Here is a 17,782-nt window from a genome sequence, read left to right as displayed (position 1 = left end):
AACAGGTGTTGAAGAAATAATTATATTCTTTTGACCAAATTCTTTATGGACAAATGTCGCTTTTTTTAAAAGATCTATTTATTTTTAAGGGAAATATTTATCTGTAAATGTTAATGCTTAGCTTTACAAAAATGTAAATATGTATAATATTCGTAGCACGTGCCTTGTTTAGCTTTGAAATAAATAAATAAATAATTCTTGGAAAGCGCCAATATAAACTTTTTTGGGGGGGGGCGGAAACGCGGCCGTTGTTACGTAACACCGTAAAATAGTGTATAGAAGCGCTCAAAGGGAAACCAGACTCCACGCTACACCGCCGGAGTTCTCCTGCCACGGCAGAGTTTACCTTATTGACACACCTACTGTTTGTCAGTTTAATCACTAAATAACCTCTCTAACCGGTAACCACAGCACAGAGCTCCAGCTAAGCCGTGGCTGAAGAACTACGGGTCTGACAGGAGAGGTATCACACCCTGTCAGCGTCAGGTGGTGTTTCGGATACATTTTACCGTGATTTTTGACGTGTTCTGTTTAACGGCGTGTCTGTCAACGCTGTCGTGTGTGTGATTAGCTTCGTAGCAGCTAACACGCTAACGCCAGATAAACTGTAACCCAACAGAGTTAATGCGATCTACTGTGTGATCTCTAAATACCCGCCTTCTTCCGAGGGAAAGTGGCCTACATCCGTCTTATTATGCTAGTCTGTCTGCTCCACTGCTGAGAGCTGCAGCGTCATACTAATGTTTACTAGAGCTATTTAATCAAATTGAACCCACAATCAGACGGTCATCTTATCTTCCAGCGTTAACCACGGACTGGTGGAGAGTTTAACCTATAAACCAGCGGCGGGGTCTCCTCCTGCACGATGAGTGGTGATGATCTGAACCCAGCTGCAGTGCCTCAGCCAGTCGAGGATCGACAGGGTGATGGACGGTGGATGTCACAGGTATGTTCTGCACTCACAATTGTGTGCTAAATGCTTTAAGGCGATGGTGTTAAGCTTGTTCATGTGTTTATGTTCAAATGATCATAAGATGGCAATTAATCTGTCCTGTGATCCTGCAAATCCTGAAGTGTCTGCTTTTCCACTGTTAAGGCTTGTGTGTTTTCAGTGCAACAGTCAATCTAGCTTGTTTAGTGGCGCCTTTCTGGCAGGTCTTTGCGAGGTTAATCCTCTGAAGCTCGCACAGCTAAGACAACCTGCTTTGCTTCAAGCCCTCGATCAGACGGCCAACCTGACGGGTCCTGGCTGTGATCAGCTTGTAGGATTTGGCCTAACTCAAATAGATCACTCTCATCTCCCTGCTGCTCAAAAAGGATGTCACAGGACGTTTATGCACAAGTTCAGTTGTAGTGAATCTCCCAAAATTATTTGTACCACTTATACTGTATTTTTGAGTTGTTAGTTTTCTGCCACAGATGTATGTTTGTTTGTTTTTTCCACTTTATCTAAACAGAACATCATTTTCCATGTTTGCTGTGTCTCCTATATAACTTGTGTCAAGCTTAACATCTTTYGTCCATAAAGGCAGGCCTGCATAATGCCAAGAAAACTGAACTGTGTAGTGTAATTGCTGCACGGTATAAAGTGATTATACGATTCACCCATCTTTTCCTTCACCACAGTATCCAGTTAGAACAGCGTATACAAGCAGTTTTGGGAAACACTTTACAATTTTGTGTGAACAAATTTTGATGCCATTTCATAACCTGAACTTCTTCACAACTTGTGTTCCTTGGTGTTCATGGTCAATGATGGATTGGTTCGCAAAGCAACCAATCCAGGAGCGGCATTCAGTTTTCTTGCCCTTGACTGGCTGTAAATCCAAAAGCGGAGACGAGGAAAACCATATATCTTAGCTTCTGCACTAATGCCAAGTGGACTTCCACTGTGCGTATCAATGCATGTTAAGGTCTATATGATGCGTGAATTATGAGAATAGTCGGTTATAAGTGTTTTTAGAAAGGGTCTGAAGTCTTCATGGATTAAAGCTATTCGGGAGCCCCTGCTGTCCCTAAAACCTGTGAACACTGGGGAAATACTTTATTCTAAAATTAAGTACACACAGCTGATTTCTGAAAGCCTGCTTGCTATTTTTTATTTAGAGGTGTCAGAGTAAAGGGAGTTAAGAAATAAACTTACAGTTTCAAGGTATAGAAGCGATATGAAGGCTTTTGAAAAGCATTGTGCACAACATGAAGAAGATGGATGTGGTCTATCACATTTATGCCAGCAGAAACCAACCTTTGTGTGTGTGTGTGCGTGCGTGTGCGTGCGTGTGTGTGCGTGTGTGTGTGTGTGTGTGTGTGTGGTCAGCATACAAGATTTATGCAGGAGTGCAAAGATGGCGAACCAGAGGTTCTTTTTGTAGGTGACTCAATGGTGCAACTAATGAAGCAGTATGAGGTGAGGCAAACTGTGTGCATTGTTTTCATTGGATATTTGACTTACTTAGCAGTTTTGCTAAACATACACATTCTGCCAAGTTAACATGTTTCCAAAATTTGCATCTGTGGTAAGAATAGTTCAAAAGTGCTTTCCTTCATGTAATTTCTATTATATAATCACACTGTGCTGTCACATATGATTGCTGCAATAAAGTTAAGCTACTTATCTTTCGTTAAATTAATAGGAAGCAGCATGTTGTGCAGAGGCTGTTTGTGCTACCAATGTGATGAGATGACTCACAGACATGTTCCTGTTTTATTTTTATTTTATTGCAGTAATTTCGTGTAAAATTGAGATTTCTTTTGCTCCCTAGATCTGGAAGGAGATGTTCTCTCCTCTTCATGCACTTAATTTTGGTCTAGCCGGTGACACCACCTGCAATGTGCTGTGGAGGCTGCAGAACGGCGAGCTGGAGAACATCCGCCCAAAGGTGGGAAAGCAAAACTGAAGCTCATTTTGCTTACATACTGCTATTCAGGAAAGCCCCTGGAGAGACTGTTCTCAGTTGTTCTGTTAAGTGTGTTAGATGATTTCTTTTGTGGAAAGTAATAAGTGGACTCTCTGTGCTCTTGCTAAGGTGGTGGTTTTGTGGGTGGGAACCAACAATCACGACCACACAGCAGAGCAGGTTGCAGGAGGAATTGTTGCCATTGCACAACTACTCACTAACCGCCTCCCCAAAGCTAAGATTGTTGTCCTGGTGAGTTTATAAATCAGTGTTGATGCTCTTAGTTTATATATAAACTTGTTACTGCTCTTGATGGGCTAGTTAACTGTAGTGATTTATTCCTAAGTCTCAGCTCTTGATGAAATAAGACAAAACTCTTAGTATTTTTATGGAAATTACTATAATCAAAAATTTTTTTCATACTTCTATTGCTTCCAAAAGAACAAAAACAAAATTTCCACAAAGTTTGATCAGTACATTTTTTTCGATGCGCTGAACTGTAACAAGGAAACTGAAAAGCGATGCGTTAAAAACGTAGAAGAGAAAAATTATTAAACTTTAGTTTTTTTTTCTCTTGACTTCATGGATATTCCAACCCCCTCTGCCAATGTCAAAAGAAATCAAGCTGTGCTTACAAGCTTCATGCAGACTAAAAATAGGATTAATTCATTCATTCTTACTTTGATAGAAGTAAGAATGAATAACAGATTTGAGAAATGGTAGCGCAGCATTTGACGCCTGTGAATGCCCGGGTTTGAACAACTCGATGGAAGTCCTCTAAAGTTTGACATGTCTTTGTGCCGTTGAGGGTTTGTTACCCCGCGGAGAGCAGCCCAACCCGCTGAGGGAGAAGAACGCCGCAGTCAACAGGCTCCTGCGCTCCTGGCTGCCACGGCTGGGCCAGACTCTGTTCTTGGACGTGAGCAACGAATTCATCCACTCCGACGGGACCATCAGCTCCCAGGACATGTTTGACTACCTCCACCTGACGCCAGCAGGCTACAACACCCTGGCCAAGCCTCTCAGCGACCTGCTACTTCAGATACTAGAGGAGACGCCCGAGGAGAGAAGGGCGTCGCTGGTTTAAGGGCTGAAATGTCCGACATAGACACTGATTTCACTAGGAAGCTGTAAGTTCAAATCACTGCAGCCACAGATGGAATAAAACCATTGTACAATGTCCGACATTGAGCCGTAGTTCTGAATGTAAATCTAAATCTGGAAAAATGAAGGAAAAATATCTTTTAATTTTTCGTTGCCTCATCTTTGACTGTTTTGATGAGCAAACTGAGCGATCCGAAGTAAAGCCTATCCAGTCACTTGGAAAGCTGCAGACCTTCTTTCAGGTTTACGTTCTGTTGTAAATTTCTTGGTGTCTAAAAACGGATCAGAAACACCACTAACCCGTACAGTTGCAATACAAAACGTATGTACTGTGGTATATGTATAGTTCTGGATCTGTTAAAAGGAAACAATCCGCATGAAATTAAAGCAAAAGCATAAATATTTTTTTTTGCCTTTTAAAGCTCACAGTAGTTGTGTTTTATCATTTGACCCTGGAGAAAGAAGTGTTCAAACGCAGCACCAGCAATCCAAAACTAAATCACACCGACGACGAGCGTTTGTCAGCTCCTGTAAAGAATTGGGAAAAAGCTGGATTTGAACGTTCATCAGAATGTCTCTCTGCTTTACTCCTGGTCAGACGGGATGCTAGCACAGCAGCATGTGTGCTAAAGCGAACCTCGACTGGGTCGTTAGAAATTAAACACACACAGCCTACTGGTATCTGGCAAACTCCCATATTAGTGACACGATGGCATTCAGTCTTCCAAACACCGTCTGTGAAATGTGAAGCTTCTTTCCCATTCAGCACATTGATTTACATCGTATTCACAAAGTTAAATAGTAAGTTAACATCTTTGTAAGTGTGTTTAAAAGCAGTATGGGCACAGATCTAAATGTACTGCTTGCTCTTACCAAAAAAAAAAGAAAACCAGTATGTATGTAGTCGTTGCTACTGTTGTTTTCCTTGTGTTGTGCGTTTCTTCCTCCTGTGTGCAGTTTGTTTGACATATAGACATGTGCTGGTTTCATAATTCTGAGTGAAACTATTTAATTGTTCCACAAATGAGAAGAGGAAAAAAAGGGAAATAGTTATTATCCACACAAAATGACCAATTATTACAACTATACTACAACGTTTCTGTTGTTCTGATGCATAAAAATGTAGACTACCCACTAAATTTTGGGTTTTTCAGAATACTACATCTTTTCACTTCTCTGCACTTTGAAGAGTAAATTAAGAATAATAAACTGATATTGGGTGCTTAGTATGGCTATCTGCTCCACCACAGACTCCAGTCAGCTGCTCAGCATTCTCTTGGTGCAAATGTTTTCCAAATTAGTTTTTCTTTTTCCTAATGGTTGACTGAGTCTTTCAGCCAGCTGACCAGCAGTGGGACGAGCTTGTACCACAATATAGTCCATAAAGCACATTCTCTGGAGCCTCTTTAGAAAGACTTTCAACCACAGGATCGGTTAGATGGAATTGGTCGTTTTGATAGGTTTTTAAAATCCTGGTGCACCTAGACGTTGGCATCCGGCTCATGCCTTGATGTTTGTTTCAACATATTTTACTAATACACACAAATATTTGTCTTTCTCTTTGTTTTTTTTTCCCCAGTTAGATTTCTTCAGTTGATTTGTTTGTTCCTGACGCACATGTAACTGACCTCCTGCGACCTGCTCATTGTGTTGTTGCTAACAAGTGATTTTTAGGCAAAAGGTTGAACTATATTCGATAAGATCACTCTAAACGCTAAAAGTAATCACAAGTAAAAAAAAAAAAACAAACATACAGAATAATTTGTCTGTGAGCTAATGCTGCGGCTCCTGTTGCACATCGAGTTATCCGGCATTACTGCTGTCGTACGCACTTGCACATGTGTGTGTGTTGCATGTAAATAGTCTGTGTGTGTGCCTTAAGTATGTACAGTGAGTCTGGTGCTGGTTTGTGTGTGTAGAAAGGAACCTTGTTGCGTTTARGAGATKGAAAGGGATYGTCAGATCGTCAGTCTGTATGATGGGATATTTGCTCTCTTATGGCTTGTTGTCATGTTACTGAATTAAAATATTCCAATAAAGAGCAATCCAACCTTGTGTTTTCTGCTCCTGAATGGAAAAATCAGGATTTCTCGCATGACTGGGTAATTTGATTTKAATAATAATGATAATTAAAACAAAAAAAAAGGTCCAGGTTCATTGTGTGCAGCACAGCGTGAATGAGTTACAGTCGCCACCCGAACGAACCGTTTCGTCAGAGAAGCAAATTGGCAGAGACACTAATAAGGCCCTCTGCTTGTTCCCTGTCTCTTCTCTTTTAGTCAGAGAGTTCCTTATTACTGGATTAATTTGCTTTCACCAAGTTTATCTGTCGTACGCTGTAATGACTCTGCAGCACTCGGAGGCTGTGTCGATTCATCTTTAATTGGCCTCATTAAACGGTTAGGCATGCAGGGCCCGATCACGATGGCTGCCTCGTTGTAAAACACAGAGATGATAAACCATTTTCCTCATGTTCGATGTGTCTCCCATTAATTGGAAGTGCGGCCCGCAGCCTTCCCAGTGGGACGTGGCTTGTCCCGTTTCGAGGCCTCTGGTGCATGACCGGCTAAATCTGTCAACACAGACCGTAACAGCTAGTGCATGCTGGGTTCACAGAAAGATCGTGTTTCAGACGGCAGGGAATAATCAGTTAGAGCTTCTGTTGTTTTAGACTTTAAAAAGCCCGAACTAAAGAAAAGTAAATACAGGAAGCCCAATGTCCACGGTCCCTCGGTGTTAAAACAGACTACAATAAATATTTAAGCATTCCCTTCTGTCAACACGTAGGAAATGAAAACTTTGTAACCTCAACAGAAAAGCCTGCCTACTAAATGTTGCCAAATAACAAATTTTATAAGGTTTTGGGGGAATATTTGCTCAGTGTGAAGTGAATTTCCTTTCAATATTTTGAAAAAGTTGTGACATGGCATGCTTACAGTTCGGCATCACCTCCCTTTGAAGTTTGATTCTAAAAACTGAAATATATATCTTATTTTTTGACATTGGTACTGCAGGCACCTAGAATCCAAGTGTCTTCAGGTGCAAAAACATGAAAAAAAAAATCTGAACTACCCGTATGGACGCACAAACATAGAATAAATCAGCATATTTACTCAAATCTTTACAGGACTTGTTTGAATGTCTTTGAAAATGTTTGTTTCAAATTAAAAGTTGACTTCAAAATTTCCCCACCCTTACACTGAAGGAAAAAACAAATAATGGAATATAATATAATGGTAAGCAAATTCAGTGTGTCTCCCCAAGCAATAGTATTTGATGGCTCTTATGAGATTTTGCATTAACTCTTGTAAAGTGATTTCTTGATCAAAACTTAAAACCAACATTTAATCAAGTCATAATTCCACAACCTGAATATATAATTTATGAGGAAATAAAAAAATATGCAGGCAGATAAAGGAACGAGAACTCTAGAGTTTTTGTTTAATGTTTTAGTATGAGAGGATGTTTAACCCTTGAGATCTGAAGGTTTGCTGTGAATTGTCATGACCTACATCAGCCACATGAGGGCCCTCTCGAGCTCCAYCTGCCTCGCAGGTGACATCAGTTTCACCTGTGATGTAGACGGTGAAACCTCATCACGTTTACCAGCCAACAAAACACGCAAAACCCGTATTTTAATCTTTAATCTCTCCAAAAATGTRGCAGTTTTGTGATTGAACAAAAGTAGAGATGAATAGTTTAGGGTTTGAGGAAATYCAGCAACCATTTTGTGAACACGCCTCTGTGCAGCAGCTCTGCAACACGATTGTTCTTTCCTGCGTTACTGCCGCATTCACAGAAGACTGCATGCAGTAACGTAACCTCATAATTTCACAGTCACGTTCGGGAAACCCCTTTTTTACCCCATTATTACAAAAATAAACAGAATGAGTTTGGAACAGCAAGTTTTTCTAAGCTAATACCGAGTATGACACTTCTAACAACCAGCAGGAAGGTCAAACACGGGGTGGATTTGTGGAAAAGCACCTCAGACTCATTGTTAAATATGACAAAGAGTCCCAAAGGTCCACAAAAAATAAAAATAAAAAAACAACTGTCCAGCTAGACTGGATCTTATCTGCGGCTTGGAGTGAAGATAGGCGAGTATAAACGATTGTAGGCGAGGATCCAAACTTATTTTAGCACCATGCATACAAAGACTAATAAAGGAAATAAAAACAACTCCAAATGGTCAACAAGTCTCCATAGCAGCCATTATGGTTGTACTGATGCCATCATTCAGTACATGCCAACCAGATGTGCTGGAGGCATGTCAGGAAAAAGTATTTTCAGTTTTACCTTTATAAACAAAAGAGTGACCAGTTTATTACACTCTGCTGGGCACTGGGAAAGCATATTTTCCAGTGCACCAATATGTTCGAATTTAATATAATATACACTATTGTTTCTTTTTTTWAAAAAGCATGTTTAATATTTTAATGTTCTATAAGGGCCATATTGTGGCCTATAGAATCACAGGGAGGACTGCTGACTTGACAGATGGCTAGAAGACGGTCACTGACATCCTCCATATGGAGAAAAAGCGATAAAAGGTCTAAAGAAGCAGGTTGTTCTGAGTGTTGCATTCAAGCACATTCGTAGAAAGTTACGTGGAAGGAAAAAGTTGTAAAGACTTGTAAGAAATGCAGAGTACCCCTTACAGATCTCGTTTGCTTTTAAAAACATCCTGGTTCTGCTCCAGGACTTGCTGTGAYGCTGTTTGTTCACTAACAAACCTGTGAGCTTTTTGCAAAACAACTGGATTACACTGTGGTTAAATTACTGTAGTTACAGTAGTTTTTTTTGAGTATGGGGATCTAATTACCAATTCACACCACCACCTTTTAAATTTCTATGTGTTTTGCTCTTGGTGTATTATATAAAATTCTATTAAAACACATTCATGTATTTGTAAGGTGACAAAATATGACAAAGGTGAGGTTTTAATTTTTAAATTTAATTTAAATTTTCTTAAATTTTTGCAATGCACTGTATTGTTTTTGATGTGTTTATCAAAAATGTACCTCCTGTCCTTCAAACAGATCCCTCAGGAGACATCAAATCCTTTAGATTAGCCTAATCACAAGAAGGATTGCAGAAGGCATTTCTACTCTGATACATCTGTTGACAATATTTTTATTTTACTCACTGACTTCCCTTTAACATTTTACCCCAGCTGATCGTCTCCTGACTCCAGCCTGTTGAGCTGTTGCTTGGTGACCTTTGATGAACATCCCCATCTGCTGCACATAGTCATAAAAAGCCCAGAACTACACTTGCTGTCAGTTAATGGTAATGTCCTCATTTATGACACTCATATGTGGCCTTTAAATACATATTTCCTKTGTTGTGCTTATTTTATTCTCCTGATTTCATTTCCCCTTTTCTTTCTGACTGCAACTCGTCAATATTATGACTTGGTGTTGCTATGAAGGCTTGGCCAGTCAACTGACTGCAATCTTCCAAATGTTCATTCTTGTCTAGTTCTTGTACATTTTCTGTAATTGCGCGCCTCAGAAGCAAGTATGACAGGCACAAACTGCATGAGAGCAACCAGTAGGAGGCGCTAAAGCAGCAAATAGGACCCTATCGGCTCTCATGCTTCAGCCAGACAGTCAAGGGTTGAGGCCAGAGATCTKCTGTGATGTGTGACAGTTTTTCCACTGCGTCACTCAGAGTCCTAATGTTTTGACTTTACTAAGGGTGGCATTAGTTTCAGTCCAAGAACCACACTGAAATCACTGAGAAACGTCTTTGTATGGAAGGTTTTTTTTTTGCAGAAGTCGCATACAGACGGTTTCTTATCTTCCCTCCCGCGCACCGTTCTGTAACCTTCCGCTTTTGACACGGGCGAAAAACAAATGTTGAAACCACATGAGCTGGATCAATCTGAAACCTTCGAATGACCTCATCAGAGGGGAAGATCTGTCTCCTGTTGGTACAGCAGGAGCAGTGGACTTTAGCAGCTCTGTACCCAGTAGGTGCTGAAGGATTAAAAAGGCTTTACCTCGTTTCATTTTCCCAGCARGTTTTAGGATTCAAACTGGGATCTCTAAAGTCAAAAACGTCTCCTCCTCCTCTGACCCAAAGTGCCAATTTTATGGCCTCCAACATGCCAGCGAATGGCAGCAGAGTGCATTCCTCTGCAGGCTGACGATGTGTTCGTGTTTTCACGCCTTTATTAAAAGCTTTGGCAAAGTGAAAATAACTCAGCAGCACAGATKTGCTGCCAAGCAGACGTGGAGAAAGGACTAAGTTAAAAGTACCAAAAAAAAAGTAACCAGAAACGATTTAAACATAACAGATGCATTTCAAATTAAATACATAATAAATTTGTCTAAGACGATTATTGAGATTCATCACTAYAGCCTGAAAACTGATACTCTGTGTTTTTATTGGGATTTTAGGCAAAAAGCAAACACAAATGAGTGCGTAATTATGAACTGGATGCTTGTTTAAAATTGTTTTACATGTAAAAATCTGAAAAGTGGTTCCAATTTCTACCCAGCCTGATTTAATCTGACACTCCTGAACGGTAAAGTCCTGTTTGAGGTGCAGAGGATTGGTTAGATTCAACCAAAACTGCACTTTCTAAAAGTAAATAATAATAAATTGTTTGCTTCCTTGTGTTACCAGATAAAATCTCACAAAAATACATGAGATTTTGTTGTGAAATATGAACAAGTAGTCAAAAGCCTTTGTGAGGGACTATAGGTCACACATTTTTTTTTATAATGTTATATTTACAGGTTTCCTGAAATGACATTTTATCATCATGGACCAAACAAGTGTGGCTATAAGTAAAAAAGATGAACAGTTGTATTTTTTCATTTGATGTCTAAATCACAGCTGAAATAAATGTAGGTAAATCAAATATGGTACGATGAATTACTTTTGCATTAAGTCGGGTACTTCCTGTTTGTTTGTTTTTTGTGTTTTGCCTTCCTTTAAGGTTACTTTTGCATCATCTTTTCATCTTTGGATCATCTGTTTCCCCTTTTGCAGCCTCTATGTGTTGCATTTGCAGTCTGCTGTGTCGTAAATGTACAATGGTGCACCACTCACTGTGCAGCAGTGCAGTTCTCCTGCTTGTCGTGTTTTCAGTGCATCTTGGACGTAGTGCATGCTGCAGGTCTGCTCTTGTTGTACGTTAAAGGGCTAATTTTCTGAAYGTTTTTTCCSCCAGAAAGATTTTTATTTGACTCTGACTGCAAACAAACATGTTGGTTTTGCCCTTTATGAAAGTCTTTGTAAATGACTTTCATAGAAGTCTTTATAAATGAGAGATATTTTGCTAATAAAACTTGGATTAACCTTACTTAAGTACATGCCTGTGTAGACCTGAAGTTGTCACGAAATAACTCGCACCGTGATCAGGAAAAGATGGTTTTGTTTTTTCTCCACTAATAAATCTACTCCCATTCCTTTCAAAAATCACCTCCTTTGTTTTGGGAGCATTTAAGATGGGTTGATTGCTCATAGCTGATGTCACAGAGAAAGCCATGAATGACGAACCCGACAGCTGCAGAGCCGATCTGAACACTTAGCCAAACGACAGCGCCCCGACTTCTGTTTACTTTAAGTCTGAGGTGGTTGAACTGGAATGTCAGCTTCTATAAACCAGGTGGCTCTGAAGGCATCAGTCTCTGTTTTCTCATGAAGTTCTGGCCAAATCGTGTTAGATCAGCGTGGGCTTGCTGAGACYTGTGCAGATTACATCTTCTAGCGCAGGCTTGCACAAAAAAATTMTTTTTCTGCCTTCTCTTCTATTCRAGGCAGCCTCTGATGAGTTAGTTTGAGCCCTTTTGTTGCAATGCATAACCAGGGCAACAAGGTCTTGTTTTCACAACTGGGTGTAGCTGATTAGCATCTCAAACATTACCTGAACTATGACCTCAAATCCCAGAGCAAAGAGGTTTCGTTCGGAGGCAGAGCAGGACCGAAGAGAAGCAGGAAGATCAATCCATCTCTCCCATTGATCACAACAGGCAAAGATTTTATCCCCAACTCCAACATCTCTCTGCCTGGCTTTCTGACTGTACAACCAGAYAGAGATTTAAGGGAGCAGCAAAAGCAAATGAGATGGATTAGCTGTGMMTGGCAGCCACTGATGATTTTATCCAGTGGACTATTGTCTACTTCAGCTTTTAAATGTCGGCTTTGCTTAGTAACAGACAAAAACATCTAAAGTAATGTGAAAAAGTAATCGCTCGTTTTTGAAATCAGTTTCACYGTCACACCTTGAGTTCCACCAACTAATTAGAACAGACTGACAACCTGAAGTAGGTGGGTTAAAAAAAAGCACAATCAGCTGAAATTTCTACAGGGACAAATCCCTCAAGTGTGTTTTACAAAATGCCTCCTATAATCTTTAATAATCACTATTCCCTCTTTCTGATTATTTCGTCTTTGAGGTCCGACTTTCTCACAGTTCTTTTGGTCACAGGTTATCATTAACCAWTGCTTGTGTAAGAGAGAAAGAGAAGCACCAGAATGTAGTTTGCTTTTCCTAATGAAAGAAAGACTGATGAGCTATGTGTACAAAGTTCAACGTTTTATTTTCTATAGCGGAGCAGATGACAAATGCTACCGGACCAAGAGGAGGGGAAGGACGGTTAAAATCACCAAGGATCTCAGTGAATGTTGTCTGTAACCTAGGAAAGCTGGCTGGTTGTCGTCACAGAGACAGCTATGAGGCAATCGGGTAGATTAAAATGGATACCTCTCAGAGTAACTCACGATGATACAGAGGAAATGTTATCTCTCATAGTTCAGAGTCCAAGGCATGGAGAAACTTGTTTGCAGTGATAAGACTTGGTTACATCATCACAATTCCTCTTAAAAAGCTTTTAATCTTTTCTCTCTGTTTGCCGTCTCCTTACCGTTACATAATAATAATAATAGTAAACAGCCTGCTTCATATGTGCTCTTGCCGCCACGTCATGGCGAAATATTGCAGGAGTCTAATTTCACACTGATGACAATTGCAGGAAGAAGAGGTTTGAACTTCCTGTTTAAAGAGGGGAGGCTTTGTCCTGCTGTTGCTCCACGTCCGCTGTGCCTCCTGCTGAACTCGGCTGGGATTTGATGGATCATTTAGGCTTTGTAAAGCTAAACTAGTCACAAATCAGGTAAGTTTGAGCACCCATCATCACAGATGGGTAGTACCCATCTGCCACTGTACTCGTGTCTCCTCCCACAGCCCACAAATCCTCAGTGGAGTTTGCTGGATGGAAATGCAGACAAATTAAATGAGCATGAATATTTTACAGGGCACTGTAAAATAGTGCTGCCTTCTTCTGTGGATGTGGTTTCAAGTTTTCAGATGGCTCCTCTCAGATTTTTCTCCGTTTTGGCTATCTTCATGCATAGCAAACACCCATTGAGTAATACAACTTTTGAGTCTACCATTGATTTACCACAGCTGTGGATTGTGCTGCAGAAGGAAGAAATKATGAAAAAAATGTGTCACCCAAGGAAGTGCATGGACTTGTTATTCCTTTGTGTGTAGGTGCTCACATTGTATCCTGTTCAGTGTGGGGGTCAGGAAGGTACATCTTTTTTTAACCCTCTCCATGCAACAATGACTCCTTTTTCAGAAATCGCCTCTGCTTTCTGAAATCCTTCTTTGTCTTATCCCATCCCATATCTGACCTCAACCCCCGTACTCTCCCCTGACTCCATCTGGATGTTTCTATTTCTGAAATAACACTTTATGTTGCTTTAGAATATCTTTTCTTATCAAATGTTGCTTTGTCCTCCTATTTTTTCTGCTTTCCTCCCAGTTTTCCTTTTGTCTTTGTCCCTTCTCTGATTTCACACTGATGACAGCGGTTTAGGCTGAACTTTGCTTGAACAGATCTAAAAGTGAAAACAGGGTAAACAGAACTTTGGCAGGATAATTGGTATTCCTCCTCTGAATCCCCCTCTGCTTTTTCATCTTGTTTCATCCAATCAGGCAAAGTCCATCATAACACCCTCCTGTTTGCTCTTTCCTCCAGGCTTTTGGAGAAGTTGTTTTCTTTTTGTCAGACCTCATCACATCTGCTGATCTATGGTAGAGATCCGGTTCAAGTTTAAAGCGGTGGTTGTCACGGACTCATTGCTTCACCCGTTGCTGCCACTTGATCAGGTAGTCCACGGTCTACCAGCCAGAGAACATTGTGTCAGTTTCCTTAAAACTTTGTGACAAAAAGCACCACGCTTTAAAAAAGCATGTTTAGAAATTAGGCTTGGTTGCAGAAATATGAGCTCTAGTTTTAGGTGCAATGATGTGTTTTGTCAAAGATCTACAGCAGSCTGTAATGAGTCAAAACTAACACTTATGTGTATGTTTTTCATTGCTAAAAGTTCACTAATAGTGTTTCAAAGATATTTGCACTCAACTTGTGGAAGCATGGTTTGCAATTGTGCACCCATTCTTCTCCCCAGATCTGCTTTAGGTCAGTTGGGTTGGATGGCTGGCTGTTGGCAGCCATTTTTAGATTTTTATAGAAATAGATTTAGGTCTGGAGGATACAACACACGCCATTTCCGATAAACTTCGTAGCGTCAAAGTGGGCAAACGGTAACAATATCAATCCTCAATAGGCGAGAGTTCAGACCCTTTGTATGACGCAAAATGTAGAACAAGGGACAGGAAGTGCATGATCTTGTATTTCATAAAGTCTTCCACTGCTAAATAATGGAGACTTTACTTCACATAATCTGCTTTTGGAGGACTGCAATTTCCTTTTCTCCATTTCTTGAGTTTCTGCTCTGATGTGCACCTTCAGCTGTGAAACCCTACATAGTTAGGCGTGTTCAATCAGCTGAATTAACCACAGATTCAAATCAAGTAAAGGATCGGAAGCACGATTAGTGGAAACCTGAACACATCTGTGCTCAGTTTCTAACTAGTAAAGAATGTGAATACTTGTTTCCATTTTTAACATTTAACTCAAAAATATGTTTTCAAAGGCATCACATGTTTTGTTATGTAGAGCTTTTTGTTTAGGGAAATCATGTAGAAGTTGGATTTTAGCACTTATTGGAACAAAATAGGAAAAGTAAGGGGTGCGAATATCTTYGGGTGTCACTGGTCACTTTTAAAAAAAAAAAAAATCTTCAGCCACGTTCCAGCACAGACTCAAAATTGCTCCAGGGCAAGTAATGGGTCACATATGCTGCATTTTACTTTGTTTGCTTAAGTTTCTCTCCATGCTGAATTATGATGACCTTTGTTTTGTCTCAAAGTACTTTCACAACTCTACAGAGACATACTGATATCACTGCCAGAAGGTCAACACTGGAAGTATACAGATGGTAACATGGTGTCTAATAAATCAAACTAGCTTCCTGCGTTGCAAACGTATTACTCAGACATTGGCATGTTCTTGAATGCACCACCTGGTGAAGTTTTATTGTTTTTTAAAAAGAGCTGCGTCCTGGTTACAATAGAGAAACAGAGAGGAGAACAGAGAATTGATTGTTGCTTGACATTTTTTCCAGCCACACAAAGATACATCAATCGTAAATGTTTGCATTCACAGAACTTTCATTCGGTTTTCTGTGGAGAGGTTATGAGCCGTCAATATCTTACCAGTAGGAAGTATTTCTCTGCAATTTCTCAGTGGATAGCCTTTCCTGTAGCTAACAGTTAATCCAGATGGGGCCAAAATCAAAGTGGATGGATGCCATCTTCAAATAATTCCAGTCTCAGCAGGTAATGCAAAAGCCATTTTAGAAACCTTTAAACCACCATCATGTTTGCATTAGACTTCATTTACATAGAAGCTTATGGTTCCAAAACCGTTGCCATGTGAAATGCACAAAGTGGTCAAGTGGTTTTACCAAGTTATACATAATTTGTAAATCACAAATCTTATTGTAATAGACCACCAACTCATTGTTAAACAAAAACTTTGTGTAAATTAATCTAATGAAAATTTGATTCTAGTTTGAAAATTTACAAAATAGCAGTCGCATAAAAAGCAGAATTGTGATTGGAACCACTTTAAAATGGCAGCCCTCCATTAATATTGGGCCCACTCTGACTAACACTTAGCATTAGCCTCCATGGAAACTAATCAGATGAAAACTAAGTGCATTACCCACTACAAGTAAGATAGTATTTGTTCACAACTTTCCCACAGAAACCCAATTTCAGAAGTTTAACATACTCCCTTTTGGGTCGTGAATGAAACAATYGATTTAAAAATGTAATTCACAAGAGACAGGCAGAGGGGTAGCTATAGATCTACGATGTACCAAGCTTTAGGAATCAGCTTAAGGTCTCAATGTAATATGTGCTCAGGTTCTCTTTGGTCCCCAATTTGGTCCAGTTTTTCCCTGACCAGTAAGGTCAGTTTTCTCCTCACGGCCAAAGTCAGAGTCATAGCTTCTCTGTCCCTCCTGGTAGGACCTCTGTGGGCTGTATGAGACCCGCCCTGCTTCAGGGATTAGGGTTGATGATCTGCCTCGGCCGTCCGTAGCCCGTCATACCAGCTTGAGATGCTCCTCGATTTGTGCCCATTTGCAGGCCGATGACGTTCCTGCCTTCGTTCAGCTGGTCCTCTGAAAAATCTCTCTTGTTTTCCTGTGACTTCCTGCACACAGACAAGCACAACTCTCAGCACATCAGGCTTTTCTTTTGTCTGGATTTAGTCACAAGGATAATAAAGGTGTTRAACTCACTTAGGGAACCAGTTAGGATCTCCTTTGTAATTGCCATCACTCTTGGTGACAGCCAAACTACCCAGGGCCAGCAGGGTCCTCTGGACAGCAGCCAGGTCTTTGCCTGCAAATATGCAACAGTCCCATTTGAACACATTCAAGAGAAAGAACATTTATACTATAATAAATCTGCCAAAACACTTCAGTAGGCGTCTGCTGATTTTCTTACTTTCATAAAGATCTACAGTCTGGAACATGTCCGTTTTGATGACTCCGTAGCTTTCTGCGGCTTTAAGGAACATGGAGATTTGCTCCATCTGCTTGAAGGCCATACTGGAGGTTTTAATGGCCTTAATTGGTTTGTTGGCTCCATGCAGGCTGTTGATGAGCTCACACAGTACCTAAACACAGAAGGAAACAGATCCCTCTCATTAACGCTGCCACCAGTGTGATTTACTAAGTCCTATTTAGATAATTACATTCCTGCAGACCAAACACTCACACATCCATCCTTGAGCCACTTTTGGAAGCCAGTCTTGTCTTTCTCGGGCTCTTTAACGCCGGGGCCACACTGGGCAATAATCCACTTCACCAGCCTCTCCTCCAGTTCCGGGTCGTACTTCTTGTCAATCTTGCTCTGAACCTCGCGGCTCAGGCCGTACGCTGGACCCCTGTTTGCCATACTGGTCCTGTTGGGTGTCAATGTGAGAGTTGGATAAGCTGGTAGTTCATTAACCTTACATCTGCGCAGGATGGCGTGTCCATGTTATTGCAGCATTTGCAGCCAAATGTTTGCACTGTGCACACCCAAAGCCCAAGATTGAGCCAAGATTTCTATGCTATTTGGGATTGCATAACTTTCTTTTGTAGTCATTAATCATTAGATTAGTTTATTTCAGATATATAGTACCTTGCAAAARTATTTTGTTCTCACTTTCCCTCCCCCCATTTTGGAATGTCTGTACTTTAAGCTTTAATATACACTTTTTGAATCTTTGAAGACATTAGAAAATAAGTCATATAAAGCATGTGGAGTGTTTTGTAAATGAACACAGCAAATCACTGAACACACCATCCTCTTGGTGTGACATGGTGGTGGCTACATCATGCTGTGGGATGCTTCAGCT

At 40.4% G+C, this 17,782-nt stretch overlaps 2 protein-coding genes across 6 annotated transcripts in view; one reads left to right on the top strand and one right to left on the bottom strand.

Moving 5' to 3' along the window:
* pafah1b2 (platelet-activating factor acetylhydrolase 1b, catalytic subunit 2) overlaps positions 1–6,056 on the top strand; it is a 6,689-nt gene extending 633 nt beyond the window's left edge. The window contains exons 1-6 of one of the 4 annotated variants that reach the window (XM_008427579.2): positions 272–463; positions 803–946; positions 2,318–2,407; positions 2,763–2,879; positions 3,027–3,149; positions 3,706–6,056. In XM_008427579.2, coding sequence (XP_008425801.1) covers positions 866–946; positions 2,318–2,407; positions 2,763–2,879; positions 3,027–3,149; positions 3,706–3,984 — 690 coding nt within the window. In that variant the 5' untranslated portion in view covers positions 272–463; positions 803–865 and the 3' untranslated portion in view covers positions 3,985–6,056. Of the gene's footprint in view, positions 1–271; positions 487–802; positions 947–2,317; positions 2,408–2,762; positions 2,880–3,026; positions 3,150–3,705 lie in introns of those variants that run through there. The other 3 variants (XM_008427578.2, XM_008427577.2, XM_017308624.1) reach the window with 3 other exon arrangements.
* A 9,315-nt stretch (positions 6,057–15,371) lies between these two features.
* The window catches only part of LOC103475736 (transgelin-like), a 6,087-nt gene continuing 3,676 nt past the window's right edge, over positions 15,372–17,782 (bottom strand). For both annotated transcript variants that reach the window (XM_008427573.2, XM_008427574.1), the window contains exons 2-5: positions 17,158–17,344; positions 16,885–17,056; positions 16,677–16,779; positions 15,372–16,588 (exon numbers count right to left, since the gene is read on the bottom strand). In XM_008427573.2, coding sequence (XP_008425795.1) covers positions 16,435–16,588; positions 16,677–16,779; positions 16,885–17,056; positions 17,158–17,337 — 609 coding nt within the window. In that variant the 5' untranslated portion in view covers positions 17,338–17,344 and the 3' untranslated portion in view covers positions 15,372–16,434. The remainder of the gene's footprint in view (positions 16,589–16,676; positions 16,780–16,884; positions 17,057–17,157; positions 17,345–17,782) is intronic.

The sequence above is a fragment of the Poecilia reticulata genome, linkage group LG14, assembly GCF_000633615.1.
Source record: "Poecilia reticulata strain Guanapo linkage group LG14, Guppy_female_1.0+MT, whole genome shotgun sequence".
Classification (NCBI taxonomy): Eukaryota; Metazoa; Chordata; class Actinopteri; order Cyprinodontiformes; family Poeciliidae; genus Poecilia; species Poecilia reticulata.
Note: the sequence above shows the minus strand (reverse complement) of the source record. Positions and strands in the feature narration are given on the sequence as shown.